Source organism: Larus michahellis, chromosome 6 (genome assembly GCF_964199755.1).
Source record: "Larus michahellis chromosome 6, bLarMic1.1, whole genome shotgun sequence".
NCBI classification, from domain to species: Eukaryota; Metazoa; Chordata; class Aves; order Charadriiformes; family Laridae; genus Larus; species Larus michahellis.
The window spans coordinates 68,173,817-68,191,652 of NC_133901.1; the positions used below are offsets into that span (position 1 = coordinate 68,173,817).

A 17,836-nucleotide genomic window follows, 5' to 3' on the forward strand; every position below is an offset into this window, starting at 1 on the left:
GGTGAACTTTTTGCTTTATTTTTCCTACCAAATTGGAAGCAGCATCCTGGTGCCCCTCCACGTCCCTGCCCCGGGAAGATGACCACCATGCAGGGTCCCACCAATGTGGGGTCCCACCAGCCCTGCAACCTCGCAGCAGGGTGGCACCACCACGGAGAAGACCCATGGAGGTACCCCAGGGTGGGCCGGGGGACATGCCACCACCACAGCATCCCTCCTCCGCAGGCTGCGGCCCTGCCCGCTGCCCGGGGGAGCGTTGGAAGCGCCTCACAAGACCCCACATCCCGATCCAGGCAGGTCACGGTGGCTAACAAAGAATCTCCAAGTGGACTGTGCTAACCACTGTGACCACAGGTGATGTTTAACCTTTAAGCACTGCCAACGTTTTTTTTACGAAGAAGGTGGTATTGCTCTGGGTGCTGCACCAAATGTGTTTCTATTTTTACATGGTTCAGTGCCAACAAATAGCTGTGACTGAGTTAAAACCCAAATGACAACTCATTACACAGGCCAGAGCCCACCACAAGCACCCATCACCCATTAAAGAAGGTCCCTCCCCTTCACTGCTGCTCCTAGGAACCTCCCAAACGCACAATTAAGGCCATTTTGAACTACTGTGTTTTCCACAGGACACAGAATTAGGCTGTCCCCTGTGGAAAGCTTAAATTAGTCCTTTGAAATTTGACCTAAATTAACAGAACTGAAACACATTGTCACTGCAGCAGGCGAGGGCTCCGAGTGGGTGCTCCAAGGACAGCGTCAAGGCATCGCATGTGGGGGAGACTAAATTAGCCACCCAGCAGAACGATAACACACAGCCTGGGCAAGGGAAGGTCAAGGGAGAGCTTGCTATTTATCAAATGTATGTCTAAACTAATTACTCAGTTCACAAAGTAACCCTTCAACCTACGTGTGCGGTCAGAGCCCTTTGGAAACGTTGGCTATCATCAAAGGCCTTCGTAGCCCGCGTAGACAGAAAGAGAATGTCTCCTTTGTACATGCTGGGGTAGACTTATTTCTAAATATTTAAAAGCAGAAAGTCTTTATACTCCCCAGGATAAAAAACATACACGTAAACACTTGATGCAAGCTCAAATTCGCTAGTTGACAGTCCCCAAGCGAACTCCTACAGGTCCCGTTTCTGCTCACAGAGCTTAACCATCACTGCTTGAGGACGAAAGCACCACAACCAGTAGCCACCACACTCGGGATCCAGCCCTTAGCAAGCACCGTGACATCAATATGGACATTATCATTTACAGTGGCTCAAGATCCCATCGTCAGTGTCAATACTTTCATATATAGCAGAGCAATAACTCCTGGGCACAGGCGAGATTCAGAGCTCAAGGAGTCCAGCGTTTTATGAAAGCACCCGAGCAAAACGTGCTACCAAAGAGATGCCAACAACTGCAGATAACCCAAAGTACCCCGATGCACGACAACGTCTTGCACATATCCATTCAGTTGATTACCCTATTAGATAAATACTGCTTGTACTAAAATCCATACTTAACCAGATACTCGGAAGAAAACGATTGCAAATCTCCCTAAAGTTCCGTTCAGCTACGAGACAAGAGCATATTCTCCATTACGATCAAAAGGAACAAAAAGCCACAATCTCAATTCCTGTTAATGTTGCATACAGCTTTGTGAATCGTCTAAGTCACTAAGACAATAAATAGTAACAATAAAGGCACCTAACATCAAAAAAAAACCCCAAATTTAGGGCATGTCCATGAAGGAAGACTAAGGAACAGATCAACACGTGTCACCAAAGGTCATGGCCCTGTTGACCTTCTCAGCTGGGATGAAATGTCATAGCTCTAATGACTGCACAGTCAGCAGCCCTACCAAAAATGTACATTATTAGAGCACCTGACCCCCCAAATTAGCTGTGGCCAAAATGTTTGGCATCGACTAAATTAAAAAAAGACGTCTGCTTTGTCTTTGAAGAGATTTTTTGAAGGGTTTTTTGTTTCGTTTTCAGCTTGGAGAGCTCGTGGGTGGCAGTGATGGAACCCAGAGAAGGTGATTGTGTAAAAACTTGAGGTTTTTTTTTTTAAAGGGGTTTAACGAAGTACATAAAGGAGGTTTTATTTCCCAAATCTCAGATATAAATCCCACACAATTCCCTGTATTCTGCAGCATAAAAGCTCTTATTATACCATTAACTTCGACGCGTGGTGGGTTTTTTTCTCGTTTCTGGTAATCATTCGGGTTCTCACATCTAAAATTGTTTCATGTCAATAACATTCCTGCCCAGGGAAGAAGTTTTAAAACCTTTTTAACAATTTACTCTTTGATAAAACCCAGATTCCACCCCCTGGATATTCACCGTGGAAGAAACATATTTTTAAACTGTGCTTTTTAAAATAATAAAAGCTATTCTTGCCCTGAAAATCTGAAAAATCATCAGGCATCATTCACAAAATATGACTCTTCTCCCTGTAAAATACCCCACCAATCATGCGATCGCATTCTTTCTGATTTAACCCTAAAACTAGGGGACCTCACTACAAGCAGCTAATCTGCAACCAGAATTATTCATGATTTTGTCATTCCTCTGAAAAGCCAAAAAGGCACCAGATGTGCTATTAACAAATCATATAGTAAGTGGTGATGAGAATTGGCTTTTTTTTCAATTCTCAAGTTACCTTCAAAAGAAAAAGCAACAAAAATCTTTGCTATCAACAATCTCTATGGCTGACAGATGACAATATTGCTATAATTTTTTTCAGGAATGCTTGCTAGGGAGGAGGACTCATCGTCTCTAAATAGTTCATCCCCTGCCATCAATAAAAATGTACTTGGAACGGATTCTAAAAATGTGTTAGCTGGTGACGTCTATTTTTAGAGGCAGTGGATAGAAACAAATAAGTTTTGCATGAAAATGTATTAAATAAAAACAAAGCTGTATCCGTGGACATGAGGATTTAGAATGTGTGAAGGCCCAATTCTCTCCAGCAAAGCTTGCCGGATAGGAAATGCTCTACGGACCATTATATGGGTTTGACAGTTGAGTTATTAGAAATTTAATCGTTCCTCCAAAGGACAGATAAAACCATACGAAGGAAGCCTCGCTTTCCCCCTAAGGTGCTCAGAGAGCAGGAAAGATCCTACACAACCCAGTAAAATCATTCTTAAGCACGAACAGCTCACGACAATAGAAAAAGCATCCCCTCCTTAGCTCTTGAGAGAAGAAAACCACTTTGCAAAGCTTGAGGAATGGATATACCTGGAAGAACATACCAACGGGTATATAAATATATATACATATATAGGAGATTTTAATCAAAACACCTCTTCCAGTGTGAAGGGCTCAATTAAGCTTTGCTTTCACAGCAGTACGCTGCAATCCATGCTGTTCAGGTCTCAACATCTACACTTCCAGAACTTGCAATCCAGACACGGGGTACCGACTGGTTTGATATATTAACAGCAATAGGGACATTTATTCCAAGCACAAACACCAATAAAGCTGCAACACCGTTTTTTGCAGGGCGCCGGGGAAAACTAAACATTCAGGCCACGCGACTGAAAACTATTGGGATTTCTTTTTCCCTGAACATCTGAGGTTAGGACAAGGGCAGAGACAGGCAGCCGGGCAGCCGCGTCGTTCCATGAGATGGCAACAGGCAACGCGTACGTACGTGGCACCAGGCTGCTTTCCTTCAATATCCATTCCTGAAAACTTTCAGCCGCACTCTTTGATTACACGACATGATGACAGTCCCAAGTGAAATCACTGACACCACTTGCTTGCACAAGATTAAACAAACGCACGCTCGCATGAACACAGCCTGTGCGCGAGCAGGAAAAGTCAAAAAACGTAACTCTTGAGGGCTAATCTGTTACTCGCCTTAGATTTACCACAGCACATAAAGACATTGACTGCTATTTCAGATGTTCAGGCATTCAAAATTAACTTCTTTTATGGATTTAAGGATTCTAGAGTGATTTACCTTCAGGCTCCAGCGTGGCGTCTTCAACGACTAAATTAAACGAAGGCCGAGCCAGGGAAAGTCCAGCCATGGTGACCACCACCAGGCCAATAAGGCAACCCGAATCCCAGCCGACCATCTTTTTAGAGTAAATTCCTGGTCCATTTCCATATCTCCATGTGGACTTTAATCCCATCTGAACACCTCTAGAGAAGCATGGAGAGAAAGCGGTGCCTTCGGCCAGGGTAATACCTCCTCCCTTGGAACGACGGCTGCTGCTGTGGGGAGGAGAGAGATTTAACACCATCAGCGAAAACATCTTAAAACACGAACAAAAAAAAAAAAAAAACAAAACCAAAAAGCTTCAGAAAGCCCTGAACGCAGCCGAGGTGAGAGGGGGAGGAGGATGGGAAAAATAGTTTTCCAGCTTCAAGAATATGTGAAAAGTGAGTGACTTTTCATTTTCTGTTAGCAGTTTCCATCATCACCTGAGGCGTAACCAAGTCCTCCTTGTTTTCACAAAATCACTTCTCAGCACATATTTAGAGAGCTATTTTACTGACAGAAAAATATACAGTTTTTTAAAAAAATGAGAGGGGCGCACATGTGCAGGCACATAACCTGTAATGCTACAAAATTACCACAATTATACAAATTATATTCTTGTTATTGTTTGAAGGTTTATGTAAGTTTGCCTTGTTTTTCATCCCTTCACCTAGGCAGCTCTGCAGCCAGCTGAATTTGCAAGAATTTTCCACAAGAAAAAAAAAAAAACAAAAAAAAAAAACAAAAACCACAAAAACAGCTGAAAAATACCCTTTAGACTTGGATAACCTGTAAAACTTTTATTTCACCTCAGGACTTCCAGCCCCCCTGTGGATGTCCCTTCTTCTGACTCAGCTCAGTGTCCTATTAAAGCCCGAGAGTCCTGTACAGGTGAAAGGCGCCAGTCTTTGCAGGGATACTCGTTAGCTACGCTGCATTACAGGCAATTAAAACCTGCATAAAGTCTGGCACAGACTGCAATTTCACAGGAGACGTCCCCAGCATCGTTTTCCATTCGTATATGCTAATCTGCGTGCACACACGTTTCTCTTCTCTCTCTCTCAACGATGCTTATTGATATATACTTTTCAGATGGCGGGGGGAGTCTATTTTATTCACAGCAGAACTACTTTAAGTGGCTGGAGTTAACTGGTAATCCAGGCACGGCTGATGGGCGAGAGCAGAGACGCGGTACCAAAGTAACGGGCACTCCCTTCACGGGAGCCTGTTGCCACCACACCGAGATGCCAGGTGAGGGTCAGAAGAGCATCCCCACAAGGTGATTTAACGGCTCAACCAGAAAATTAGCTCCGATTTTCCGCTTCAAAAATAAAAGATGGTAAACCTCAGCAAATGGGTAAAACAACTAACTGCAGCACTTGTTCCAATCTGGCCAATGATTCATCTTAGATGTGATGAAACCCAACTAAAGCTTAGAGAGCGCTCGTCTGGAAGGGAAAAATAACATAAAACCTATTTTTTCCTCCTGCCCTCACACTTTAAAAGCAAACAAATAAACAAAACAAAAAAAGGGGGGGGGGGGGAGCAGGGAGGAATGTAGCCATAAAGGCAAACTTCTCAAAACTCCCTGTCATTTGGATGTGGTACCTCAGTACACAGAAACACGGACAAATATTCTCCCTTTATAAAGCCAAGCATTAAAAAGCTCACTCAGGTTTTATTAGCCTTTTGCTCCCTGCACGTACAAACCCAGTTCCCAGTGCTAAGGACAGAGGCATCTTTTATCTCGGGTACTATATACGATAACTTCTGAAGTCAGCAGAAACAGGTTTTAGACAACATAAAGACAGCACTTGGGGAAAATAATGAACACCCAGTATTTCAGGCAAATCCCTGATAGTCCAGGGCAAGCTTTGCTCAGCTGCTATCAGCTCAAAGCCCTGTCCCTCCCATAGGGATGTAGGAATAGCCTGAGCATCCCGGAGCACAGGCGAGCGACTACTATTAAATCTCCAGTGAAAACACCACCAGACCAACTGCAAAAACACTTGCGAAGGGCTTGCCCAGCACTTCTCTAAACAAGCAGGTGCAGACCTGAAGGGAGCTCTGTCTCCGGGACCGGTCTGCGTTTCATGGAAGACCAGAGCGAGCCCTCCTGGACTCCACCGCCCAGGTCAGCCGACAGCCACAGCTCTGCAGCTCAGTTTACCCAGCTGCAAAGCAGGTAGAAACGCTAATTAACAGACTGGATGTAACGCTAATTTAATTTCCATGAATCACCCTGTAAAGCCCGATTTTCAGTTTATCACAATTTTGCGACTTTGCAAAGTTTAATCATAATTTTGCAAAAAGAAGACATACCAGAAGGCTAGCGTATATTCCAGACTTTTTTAAAACAGCATTAATTCCACTTAGATTTCAGCTGTTTCAGATTTTCAGGCTATGTTAAATGCCACTGAAAGCACATTTGTGGTTCCCACCCTCATCCTAAGCACAGCACAAGGCAACCTGACCACGATTCTTCTCACCTGAAGATTTTTGCCAGCCTCTGCACCTGAACATCTGCCAGCAGAAAGCAGGGGCTCTTCATCCACAGGGCGGCAGAAAAAAATTCAAAACCGCGGCTCACAAAGGGGTGGCAAAGCAAAAATCAGAGCTCCGGACCCATCCATGGAGCCAAACCACCTTTTACCACCATGACAGCGACCAGGCTTCGAGGACTGCCCTTTCCCAAAAGAAGCGGAGACCGAGGAAGATGAAACGAAACCAAATTCTTTTCATAGTTTAATCGCCACAGTTGCTGGGGGACGAGTCTCTGGAAAGACCTCCTGCGCTGGATAATTATGTACCTCTATCTCAATGTTTGGAACACAGCCCCAGCATGCTTTTTGGCCTCCACAATTCTGGCTTCCTGACTACAATACCATAATCCCTCCTGGAGTCTCAGCCTCAGTGAAAGCCACACGTAGTGTTTATTTTTCCCCTTGAAAGGGAACTCTGTCTCTCTTCTCAGCCTACACTTTGGGGAGGAGTTGTCAGCCTCCAATGATTGATGGCTCTCCTTGCCACTCGCTCATCAAGTCAATTTTCACCTCGTCACATACCTGCCCAAATTTCTTTGCCAAACTGACAAGCATGGGAAAGCAGACTGGTTTGGGAGCCTAACCAAATTCCTCCAAGCTGTACTTCAGTTTAAGCGCACTCACACACACAAACAAGTAGTACTTGTTCAGCAGTGGCATTAATTAAATTCAATGCTCAGTGTTCTTTTTAATCTACTTCCATTGTTGTTTATAAGATGTTTATCACTCCCCAGGGAGAGGACAATTTGTAGAGTATGTTAACCAAATCAATACATTGCTCATTGCACGACTTTCAGCATCTTTCTCCATTAGGCAGGGAATAGCAAAAAAACTGAATGAAATATGGATCTTCCCTCCACAGGGAAATCTCAAGCATCCTAAAAGCCCGGTAGCTTCATCAGAAAAATCCAGGTACGTGAAGCTTTAAAGCTTACAGCTTTATATACACACATATTTATATACATATACACACACACAAATATATATGCCTCTATAAATATACACACACACACACATATCTAACAAGACTCTTCATCATAGTTCAATCTCCAAGCAAATCTGAGCATCACAGCTATTAAACATTAATTCTGGAGGACTAATGGGAACCGGCTGGCAGCTTCAGTACTTTTGCATTGTTTGAACTTCTTTCATTTGCTTTCCAGGACCATCCTGTCTTTCTCAAGTCTTTTGCCACTAAGAGATCAGGGGGGAGGGAAAAAAAAAAAAAAAAAAAAAAAAGAAAAGAAAAAAAAAAAATCTGCATTTTAATTGACATTCCAGAGAGAGAGAGAAGTCCAGAGGCTGCTGATTGCTGTCTATTCAGCCCAAACAGGCTTTTCAGATGAAAATGAGTAAAGGCTAGTGGAAGATTTACAGGGATTTGGTACAAAGGAGACAATGAAGTTTTAAATGTTGATAGCGTTTCACACCAAACGCATAATGGGTCCCTGTTTGAACGGGCCGTTTAGCATTTAAATATATATATATATTTCATTGAGGATTTTTCGGTTCCTCCCCCATCTCAGGCGGGGGCAGCCCGGCTCCCCCGGCCCCGCGGCGGGCAGGGACCTCCCGCTCCCCGGGCGGCCCGTCCAGGCGGTGCCGGCCCCCGCACCGGGGGGACGGCGCTCCCCGGAGGCTCAGCCTCCCCTCCTCGTCCCCCGCTGTCACCGCTGGACACCGTCCCCAGCGACAGCCCTGCATCCCGCTGCCGGGAGAGGGGGGGCCGGCACCGACCCAGCGGGCAACCGCGTTTCTCGGGATTCCTCCCCTTTCCCGCACCGCGGAGCGAGTGACAGAGACACCGGGGGGAGCCGGCAGCGGGGGAACGGAGCCCCGCACCGCGTCTCGCCCCGGAGTGGGTGCCCGAGCCCCGCACCAGGAGGGCAGACCGAGCCCCGCACCCCGCACCGGGGTAGGGGTGCCCGAGCCCCGCACCGCATCCCGCACCGGGGTAGGGGTGCCCGAGCCCCGCACCGCATCCCGCACCGGGGTAGGGGTGCCCGAGCCCCGCACCGCATCCCGCACCGGGGTAGGGGTGCCCGAGCCCCGCACCGCATCCCGCACCGGGGTAGGGGTGCCCGAGCCCCGCACCGCATCCCGCACCGGGGTAGGGGTGCCCGAGCCCCGCACCGCATCCCGCACCGGGGTAGGGGTGCCCGAGCCCCGCACCGCATCCCGCACCGGGGTAGGGGTGCCCGAGCCCCGCACCGCATCCCGCACCGGGGTAGGGGTGCCCGAGCCCCGCACCGCATCCCGCACCGGGGTAGGGGTGCCCGAGCCCCGCACCGCATCCCGCACCGGGGTAGGGGTGCCCGAGCCCCGCACCGCATCCCGCACCGGGGTAGGGGTGCCCGAGCCCCGCACCGCATCCCGCACCGGGGTAGGGGTGCCCGAGCCCCGCACCGCATCCCGCACCGGGGTAGGGGTGCCCGAGCCCCGCACCGCATCCCGCACCGGGGTAGGGGTGCCCGAGCCCCGCACCGCATCCCGCACCGGAGGGGAGACCGAGCCCAGCACCGGCCACAGCTCGCCCCGGAGAGGGGGGTGCCCCGGCCCCGCACCGGCCACAGCTCGCCCCGGAGAGGGGGGTGCCCCGGCCCCGCACCGGCCACAGCTCGCCCCGGAGGGGGGGTGCCCCAGGTGCGAGGCCCCCCCGCCGGCAGCTGGAGCGGAGCCGCAGAACCCCCAGCCCTCCGCCACCTCCCCGCTTTTTTTTTTCAGGGGGCTGCACCTTCCCTCCGGCCCGTTCCCCCCCCTCCGGGTGCCATTACCTGCGGCGAGGAAGCTGGGCGGTCGGGCTCCGCTCCCCCCCGGCCACAGGCGGGGCTGAGTCGCGGCGAAAACTCCCCGGCGGCCGCGGTCACTGCGCGGGCGGCCCCGGCGGGGCGGGCGCGCAATCCCGCAGCGGCGCAGCGGGGCGCATCCCCCGCGGGAAGGCGGCAGGAGGGGAAGGAAGGCGAGGAGCGGCGAGGCGAGGAGCCGGCCCGGCGGTCCCGTCCCGTCCCGTCCCCGGGCTGGGCTGCAGCCGCTACCGCCTCAGAGGGGCGAGCCCGCCGTGCCCGGCGCCAGCAGCCTCCTCCCCCGCCCGGGCATCGCCGCGGGTCCTGCTCCGCTCCATCCAGCCGCCCTCCCCGAGCTTTGTCGAGCCGACAGCCCCCCTCCGGTAGGTGGGTGGGTTTGGGGCTTTTTTTTTTTTTCCTTCCCCCCCCGCAACTCCTTTCCTTCTCCCTCTCCCGGCGCACTTCTCCGGCTCCCTTCCTCCCTCCCCTGGTCACTCCCCCCGCTGCAACCCGAGCCGTTTCCTGGACGGCGCTGCTCGGCTCTGCCAATCGCGGCGGCGGCGGGGAGACCCTTCCCCCGCACGGCCCGGCCCGCCGCGGTGCGGTGCGAGGACCCCCGGACACCCCCGGCCCCGCTGCCGGCTCAGCGCCCCCCACCCTCGGCGGTTCCAGCGGGGCGATGGCGGGGCGGCATCCCACCCCTCACAAACGGTACCAGCTCAACAGCTTTCCCCGGACAAAAAAACCCCAAAAAAACTCTCCAAAAGTTTTATTTTTGGCTCAGAATTCATGGCTTGTTCCAGCTAGAGAGGGGGAGTGGATGGCACCCCCTCAAAAAACTCACCCGTGGTTTTGGAGCTTTTCAGCGCAAAGCCTGATTTCAACCGCCCCCTGAATTTGCCTGACGGTGCATCTTTAATGACTCCGTGTGCGGCGCCCGAAGAGGGAAAGCTGTCAAACAGTTGTGCAAATGTTGTCACAAACATCTTTTGCCTGGACACACAGATTTAAAACTGCATAATATTGGCGTTCAAAATTCAGTATAACTTAACCTGATACTCGCTTAATAAAACATATGCTTTAGATACCACTAACTAAAAGGTTGCTAATGAAGAGCCCGTGTAATGCTTGCTTTGTAGAATCTGCTTGACAGCACAATCAATAAGTGGTGGTTGCCTCAAATTAAATCAGCGTTGATCAATTTAACGTTACTTTATTGAAGCAGAGCCCTACTGTACGTTTTATATGTTGTGTGCAATATTGATCAAGGGGATTTTCAAGGACTGCGGCTGCATGGCATAGTGTAACTATTTCCATACTTTCAGGCAGAGAAAACTTGAAAACAAGTTTTTTGTAGAACATGCACTTACCTCCCAGAAAGCACTTTTCCACCATCACCAGCAGTAATGCAGGCTTTATGAGGGCCGGCAGGCAAATTTGTAATTGATTAGAAACACAGGTTTAATTTTGTTATTATTGTTGTTGTTGTTGTTCCTAAAGCAACAGACATCTGAATGTTCTAATTGAGAAGCTGAGATGTCACAGTCAAGATCCAATTTTCCCAGCTCCGGGCATGTCCATCGCCCATTGAAAACATTGTTAACGCATTCTCACATAAATTATTGTCCGACACAGGAAGCTGCAATACCTTTCCCCATTCATCCATATCTTTGCATACTCTGAAAGAAAAGGAAGCATTCCACTAAAAATGACAAATCAGAACACCTATTTCCAATGTCTGGAACCACTTGTCAGAATTTATTCTTTTGGGGGATGAAAAGATAGCAGTCTATCAATAGCAGCCTTTTCTCTTAAACGAGCCACATTCTCCTAAAGTGGCCCACAACAGCCCAACTCCTCAATCTGAGAAAAGCAGAAGCATGTTTGGAATTAAAAGGGAGGGGATGGAGGAGGGGGGGGATCAATTCTGTCATCATATTTAGGCTTCAAGAGATCTCAGTGGGCCCAGGGAGCCTTTCATAGCAGTTAGGCTGCTGAATGAGAGCATAATCTCTTTACAGTTTTTTCCTCCTCCTCTCAAAGTGGCTGGGATCCTTTCTGTGAGCCCTCCTGCACGTGAATGGTGTGGCTAATAAGCCTATTAATGAGGTTCCACAGCGGAGTGTGAATAGGTAAATAAGCCCCAATCTGTTGAGGTTCAGGAGCAAGGGCAGTAAAGCCATCATGAACTAAAGGTGACAGTTTGAACTGAAATAGGAACAACAGCTCCAGGTTTCAAGCGAAAGAATAGACAGACAAGGCACGCATTCAGGCTCCTTCTACCCCCTACCGAGTCCTATTTTCTCTCCCATTCTTCCTCCTTTATAAAATGTCTTGAGTAGTCACCCATTTTTTCAAAAGCTCTTGAGACGTCCTTTTTCATCCTGGCAATGATACATCAATAGGGAGGAAGGAAAATGAGGACACCAATGCTCCTTTGCACCGCAAGTTTCAAAAGCAGGAACAGCGCTGTCCCCCCTCCCATACGGGAGCCGGAGGGGGGGGGCGGGGGGGGAGGAGGAGGAGGAGAAAGAAAGTTAAATTGAATCTTTCAGCCCTGCCAGCTCTTTGTCACCGCTGTCAGCTGGACCCTGGTCCCCTTCTCCGCACGCAGGCAGGGATACGGTTAATGTTCGACAGGGGCAGGGTGGAAGCCAGGGGCTCCAGCTGCAGGGAAGGCACAGCTGGGCTCAGCCAAAAGAGGGGAAGAGATTAATTAATTTCCACCTGGCATCTCTTTTACCTGGCAGGGGAAGAGGAAGATGTGCCTGACTTTAGGTTGCTCCTGGCCTGGATGCTCAAGAGCCCAGCTCAAGGGCTTTTAGGGATGAAGGTAGAAGGTTAAGCAGGAGACCGAGAGCTTGTGTCTACGCGGAGGAGAGGTGAGACGGGCAACCAGTCCCTCCGAGTAATGTGGGAAAAGTCACCTTAGAAAAAAAACGTAACACGGAGCCTCTGAGCCCTCCTCAGTTCTAATCCTTACAGAGCCTCTGACATTTCTTTCTAGTGCTGGCGACAGGAGTGCAGTCAGGGCCCCGCGGAACCCGGCTCCTCCACGGGAGCCCAGCGAGGAGCCAGCCCCAGCCCCTGCCACGTTGCAGGCAGATGGCGAGGGAGGCCACGGGTGCCTCAGCCAAGCAAATTCTCCAATAATACCCTATTCTCCAGGTGCTGGACCTGCTAACGTGGCACCTTTCTACCTGATGAAAAGAGGAATGTAATGCACAAAACGAAAAAGACGTAAAAGAAAAAAAGAAAACCCACACATCCAAGTTTTAGAGAACTATGGGGAGAGATCCTCTAGACCCTAATTCGCCACGCACATCACTACACCGGGTTTAGCTTCTCCACAAAAACAATGGGAAGCAACATTTCTTCCCTGTTATTCCAGCTGTCCTGTCCAAAATTTTTGCTTGACCACACTTGATACAATTAAATACTTGTCCAAGATTTATTTTTTTTCAAAAGTTCTTCTAAAGCTAAGTGCCTAAACCCAAGCTCTGGCAGCTAAAATGTTTACCTGGTTTCCAAAGTATTTATGGCTCCCTTTCCTGGCGGCTTTGAACTTTTTTTTTTTTTTAGGGTGCCAAAGAAACAAATCATAAGAACCCACTTCTGAAAATCTTTTTCTTTTCAACAATAGGCAAAGTTGCTCTGTATATTTGTCAGCGTCTTAGGGGAAAGTCACTTCATATTCCTATAAAAGCGAACCCTTTCTAAGGTATAAACTGCCACTGAGAGACTTCCATGACTAGTCCTCTCCATGTATTACTTCAAGATGCTGCTAAACTGAAAAACTGAGATAAGAATTTCTTTATTTTAATGCCAGTGGATCCAATAATTACCCATAAAAGCGTGAAGCAGATGGGCTACCAAGGTCTTTCGCAGCAAAATGTATACAGGAAGGGGGCAGGGTGCAGTTCCCAGCCCATAAAGGGATAGTTTTACTGGGTTTTTATCGGCAAAAAAACCCACATTTTGGTTAAGCTACAGAATGTGGCGAACTAATGACTTTTGCCTATCGTGTTTTTATCTCTCTCTGCGTTATGCACAGCAGAATCTTCTAGGAGACGCTTCTTCAGGCAGTGAGGCCAAGCGGTTGGAGAAAAAGAGATGATTTTCACTACTAGCGCGTCAACGCCTTGGAACGGCGTTTGGAGTATCAGCGCTCCCCCCGGACTGTTATGCCTTGTAGCCATGTAACCTTTCGGGTGCTCCTCTCATTTTCTCCGTCTTAAGGAAAAGATATTTGTTGTTACGATTACGCTGTTGCAGGAGGTATTTAAACAGGAAATGTGGTGTGTTATGAGCGGGGTATTACACCGGGATACTTGATGCTTTCTGCCCTCCTACATCGCCTTTCCTACACGGTGCTGGGAAAGGCACTCAATTTGGCTGTGTCCAAGCTCCCCAGCTATGAAATGAGAATAATAGACGCTTCCTGTCTCCCACCCTTTATCCAACTCATCTGTTTAGATGGTAAGCTCCTCATCTCTGACCGTGTTTTTATGCGTGGCTTAGAACAATAGGACACTGATCTCAGCTGGAACCTCCAGGCACTTCCATAATGCAAATATTGAATACTAAATAATCAAAATAAAAGAAAATCCCCAATTTATTATGTATTCTCTCATAAAGAATTTGTCACACGCTGTCTTGGTAGAGCACCTCTGGCTCTTGGGGAGCAGTGTCTTTTCTAAAGGAGTGGAAAGCAGCATCCATTGGAGACTATCTGCTAACAGCGAGCTCCCCTAACGCAGGCCCCAGAGAAACCATGTGAATAAACCCCTTTTCAGCGCTGAGCAGGGCACAGCAAGACAGAGCCAGACTTATAAAAATGAGAAGACAAAGGCTGCAAAGACAATTTGTCTTTCTGTTACAGATCTTGGATATATTTGGCTTGTTGGCCCGCGCGCTTCTCATTTCTGTTTCCAGTTGATCAATACACGCTGGTTTCTTTTGCTGAAGCTCTGCTGTCTCACTAGACCAACTGGTGGTTGTGGCAGCTCCCCATGCAACGTTACATCAGATGGGATTTTTCTCTGGTGACACCACAGGGTTCAGCAAGCGTGCTCGGGCTTCCAGGCACAACCTCGGAGCTTACACCGGGGTTCACGGTACAGTTGAAACCCTGGAAGGGGCAGAAAGCTGTATGGCAGGGCCCCCCAGTGTTCTTTCTGGGCAGGGCGCTGCGACTCAGCTGCCCCACACCGCCGAATCCCTGCAGACCCCTTCTGCTTCCCACATCCTTCGCCGCGGTGCCAAGCTCCGCGTCCCCAGTTCACGCTTGCAGAGGCCCAGTTGCAGACACAAACAGGCGCAGCCGCTCTGTAGCACTTTTGAAAAAAAACATAATGAAATAAATGTCTTTTTTCACTTGCCACAACCCTGGGTAATGAAGCACTAAACGCCTCCGACCGTTTCCCTGCCTCGTTCTTCTCAACCCTGAAACATCTTTAAGTCAGCATTCCCCAAGCGGTTCATAACCTTTCTTCTCTCCCCGTCCTTTGCACATAATTTTACTTCTCCATCTCCTACCATAGTTTTCACAGGAATTTGCTTCTTCCTGCGTGTGTCTCTCAGTGAAAGCCATGTCTTTCATCAGCCCCGGTCCCCACTGTAAGATGACCTCCTCCTCCTCCACTCTGCCAGGTGATTAAGGTGCCCACAATTTCACTTGAGAAACTGGATTGCCTTGGAGAGAAGCCAGCGACCTGCCCAAGAAAGCCTCCAAGTAAACAGAGGTGCATCGAGGTTTAACAGCCCTTGTTTGTTAACTCTGTCACCGCGTTCACAAGCTGCAGTCCAAAAAGGGGATAAAAAGGTCAGGCAGGTAAAGCCCAAACACATATAGGGATTTGCTATTTGATAGAGGCATGCGGAGTTCCTTAAACAAAAGTCACAGAATCTTAGAATTATTTAGGTTGGAAAAGACCTTTAAGATCATTGAATCCAACCGTAAGCCTAGCACTGAAAGTCCACCCCTAAACCATGTCCCCAGGTGCCACATCTACACACCTTTGAAATACCTCCAGGGCCGGCGACTCCCCAACTCCCCTGGGCAGCCTGTCCCAATGCTTGATAAGTCTTAGGTTTTATCATAGAAAGGTTCCCCCCAAGTCACCACACAGACCCAAACCATCCTCTGTCCCTGCTCAGACGGACCCAGAAACACACTTTTCTCTTTCATTCTTTTGTGTTTCAAAGGGAGGGTTACAGGGAAGCTCAGTTTGCATGAAACCTAGACTTGCATTACTGAATATTCATACGCAGAGCAATGAATATTCATCCATGTATGAATATACAGCAATATTTCAGGGCTGCTTTTGATTTAGATGGCCAAGTTGAGGCCCTTTCCATCTCTTAAAGGATAGCAAAGGTTGTATTGGTGATTGCTAGGTGAGAAAAATGGAATAAAAATCGTGCATCTTTTCGGATGTCAACGGAGCAGAGAAACAGATACTGCCGGAGACTCCAGGGGCTGCCGAACGCCATGGATCAGGAAATGTTTTACATTGTGGATACAAGTAAGGAGGCCAGAAACTTGATTACAGGGGAGACTTAGTTAAATATTCACTGGGATTCATTATGTGAAAACCACTAGAAAGGAACATGTTTCTACAGGAAGGGTAGAGCCGTTTTATTCTTGCTTCTGTTGTAAAATGCTGCTGATGGCTGCGCGCACCAGTTACCGTCCTCTAGTGGGAGGAATACAGCGGGTCTGTGCGGATGCGCAGACAGGCTTTTGCTGGTTGTGAATGTCAGCTAGAGGTAGTGCTCCTGTAATTTGCCAAGGAGAGCCTCGTAGAGCCACCAGGACTCGATTATCCGGCCCCCCTGCATTTGATGAGCAGGTAACGCGAGCATTTGGGGGCAAAAGGAATGTTATAAACAAGGTTTATAAGGTCTTAGACCTGTTGTTCATTCAGCCTGAAATAATCGTGAGCGCAAAGGCTGAGAGCAAGCTGCACAAAAGCTTGGGGACTGAGAAAACCGCAGGGAGAACCGACTCTCCGTCGTGTCCTGCCGTGGAAAGGAGACGGCTGGGTCCCAAATCGCATATCGATGTCCAGATGCCGGTGAGCCGGCACACCGCTCATCCCACCTTGCAGCACACACACGTTCCCCTCGGCCGCGAAGTGTTGAGTGAGCACGGAGCGCTCGGGGACCTTGCTCGGCGCTGCCGTCCAGCTGGCTGCGCACAACAAGGAGTAGTTGCTTCCTGGCCCCGGCCCTCAGCTGTTTGGGAAGATCAGGTCCTAAGAGCATAAACATAGGCCAAGGAAAAAGAAAAAAAAAAAAGAAAAAACGAAAAAAAGAAAAATATCCCAGCAGATCCCCCACGATGCTTCCTGCGAGGAAGCCGCGTGTGCGAGAGGATGGGGGTGGCCTGCCACGCTGTCCCCTGTCATAGAACCATAGCTGCGGTTGGGAGAGTCCTCTAAGATCGTCAAGTCCAACTTTTATCGCTCCTCACCCTGGGTGCAGACGGGCAGCGCCGGCTCCTGGCTGGGGACCCGCGGGACCCTGTCCCCATGGGTGTCCCCTTCGCAAGAGATGGCTTCCTACAAGCCATCTCCTCTCCCCACCTCCCCAGGCTGGATGGGTCCTAAAATATTGCACGTCCTTTGAAAAGGGCCATAGTGATGATCAGTGACAGATGATAAATCTCCCAAAAGAAGCTTTTTACACAAGGCTCTGATTTCTACTGGCATATTCAGCCTCATTACATGCCAATACGAGCAATTCAGCAACGAATCTGAAAGCAACGAGTTTCATTTTCACCAGAGGGGACTAGAAAAAAGCGTAGTAAGGAGTCAGGAACTAGAGAAATGTTGAAAGCTCGGTTACAGAAAGCGTTAGCATTAATAAGAGCCTTTCACGGCATGCAAAGGGTGGAATCCCATGTTGGCCAGTGAGGTAGCTCTACGGTAAAAACATACAAAGCAATTTCTCTGCCGTAAATTTTATTCCCTGAAGCCTTACATTCAGCAATCTACTTTCTGAGGGGGGGGAGGAAAAAAAAAGGAGTCGTCAGTCCCACCCTGCTCAGCGTGTAGCAACAGGCTCCCAATTAAATTCTGGAAAACAGAGAAGCTGAAACATTTTAAACAGAAACTACTGTGATCTCCAGCGCACAACCAGGAGGGAGTTGGGGGGGGGGGGTGGCGAAGCAAGCGGTGAAAAATTGAGCTAAAAGCAAAGGAGCTGCATTTGTAATTGTGCTCAACAGGAAAAACATTATTTACAGATAAGAAATAACACACTGTTTAACCCCGTCTCCACAAACAAGCAGGCAGGGGTGACCCCAAACGATAGCTTGGCAGCTCGGTCTCCTGCGTGGTGGGGAGTCCAGGGGTCAGGGGGTCCCCTGGTTTGGGGAAAGGCAGAAGAAGGGGAGAAAGGGAAAAGCAGCTGAAGGAGGGAAGGAAGGCGCTCATATGGTGGCTCCCATAAAATTGTCATGAAGCCAGGACACGATGTGGAAATACAGGATTTCTCTGCACATATCCCCGGCCTGCCC

General features: G+C 49.0%; 1 protein-coding gene and 1 long non-coding RNA gene across 13 annotated transcripts in view; one reads left to right on the top strand and one right to left on the bottom strand.

The window, feature by feature from the left end:
• FGFR2 (fibroblast growth factor receptor 2) overlaps positions 1–9,809 on the bottom strand; it is an 87,603-nt gene extending 77,794 nt beyond the window's left edge. For 3 of the 12 annotated variants that reach the window (XM_074590757.1, XM_074590754.1, XM_074590751.1), the window contains exons 1-2: positions 6,476–6,491; positions 3,963–4,216 (exon numbers count right to left, since the gene is read on the bottom strand). In XM_074590757.1, the coding sequence (XP_074446858.1) occupies positions 3,963–4,137 (175 nt within the window). In that variant the 5' untranslated portion in view covers positions 4,138–4,216; positions 6,476–6,491. Of the gene's footprint in view, positions 1–3,962; positions 4,220–6,475; positions 6,492–9,303 lie in introns of those variants that run through there. The other 9 variants (XM_074590758.1, XM_074590755.1, XM_074590752.1 and 6 more) reach the window with 7 other exon arrangements.
• On the top strand, positions 9,562–14,717 carry LOC141744548 (uncharacterized). Its single transcript, XR_012587493.1, has 3 exons — positions 9,562–9,695; positions 12,063–12,194; positions 13,370–14,717. It is a non-coding gene; the product is annotated as an uncharacterized LOC141744548 (long non-coding RNA).
• Positions 14,718–17,836: the final 3,119 nt, after the last annotated feature.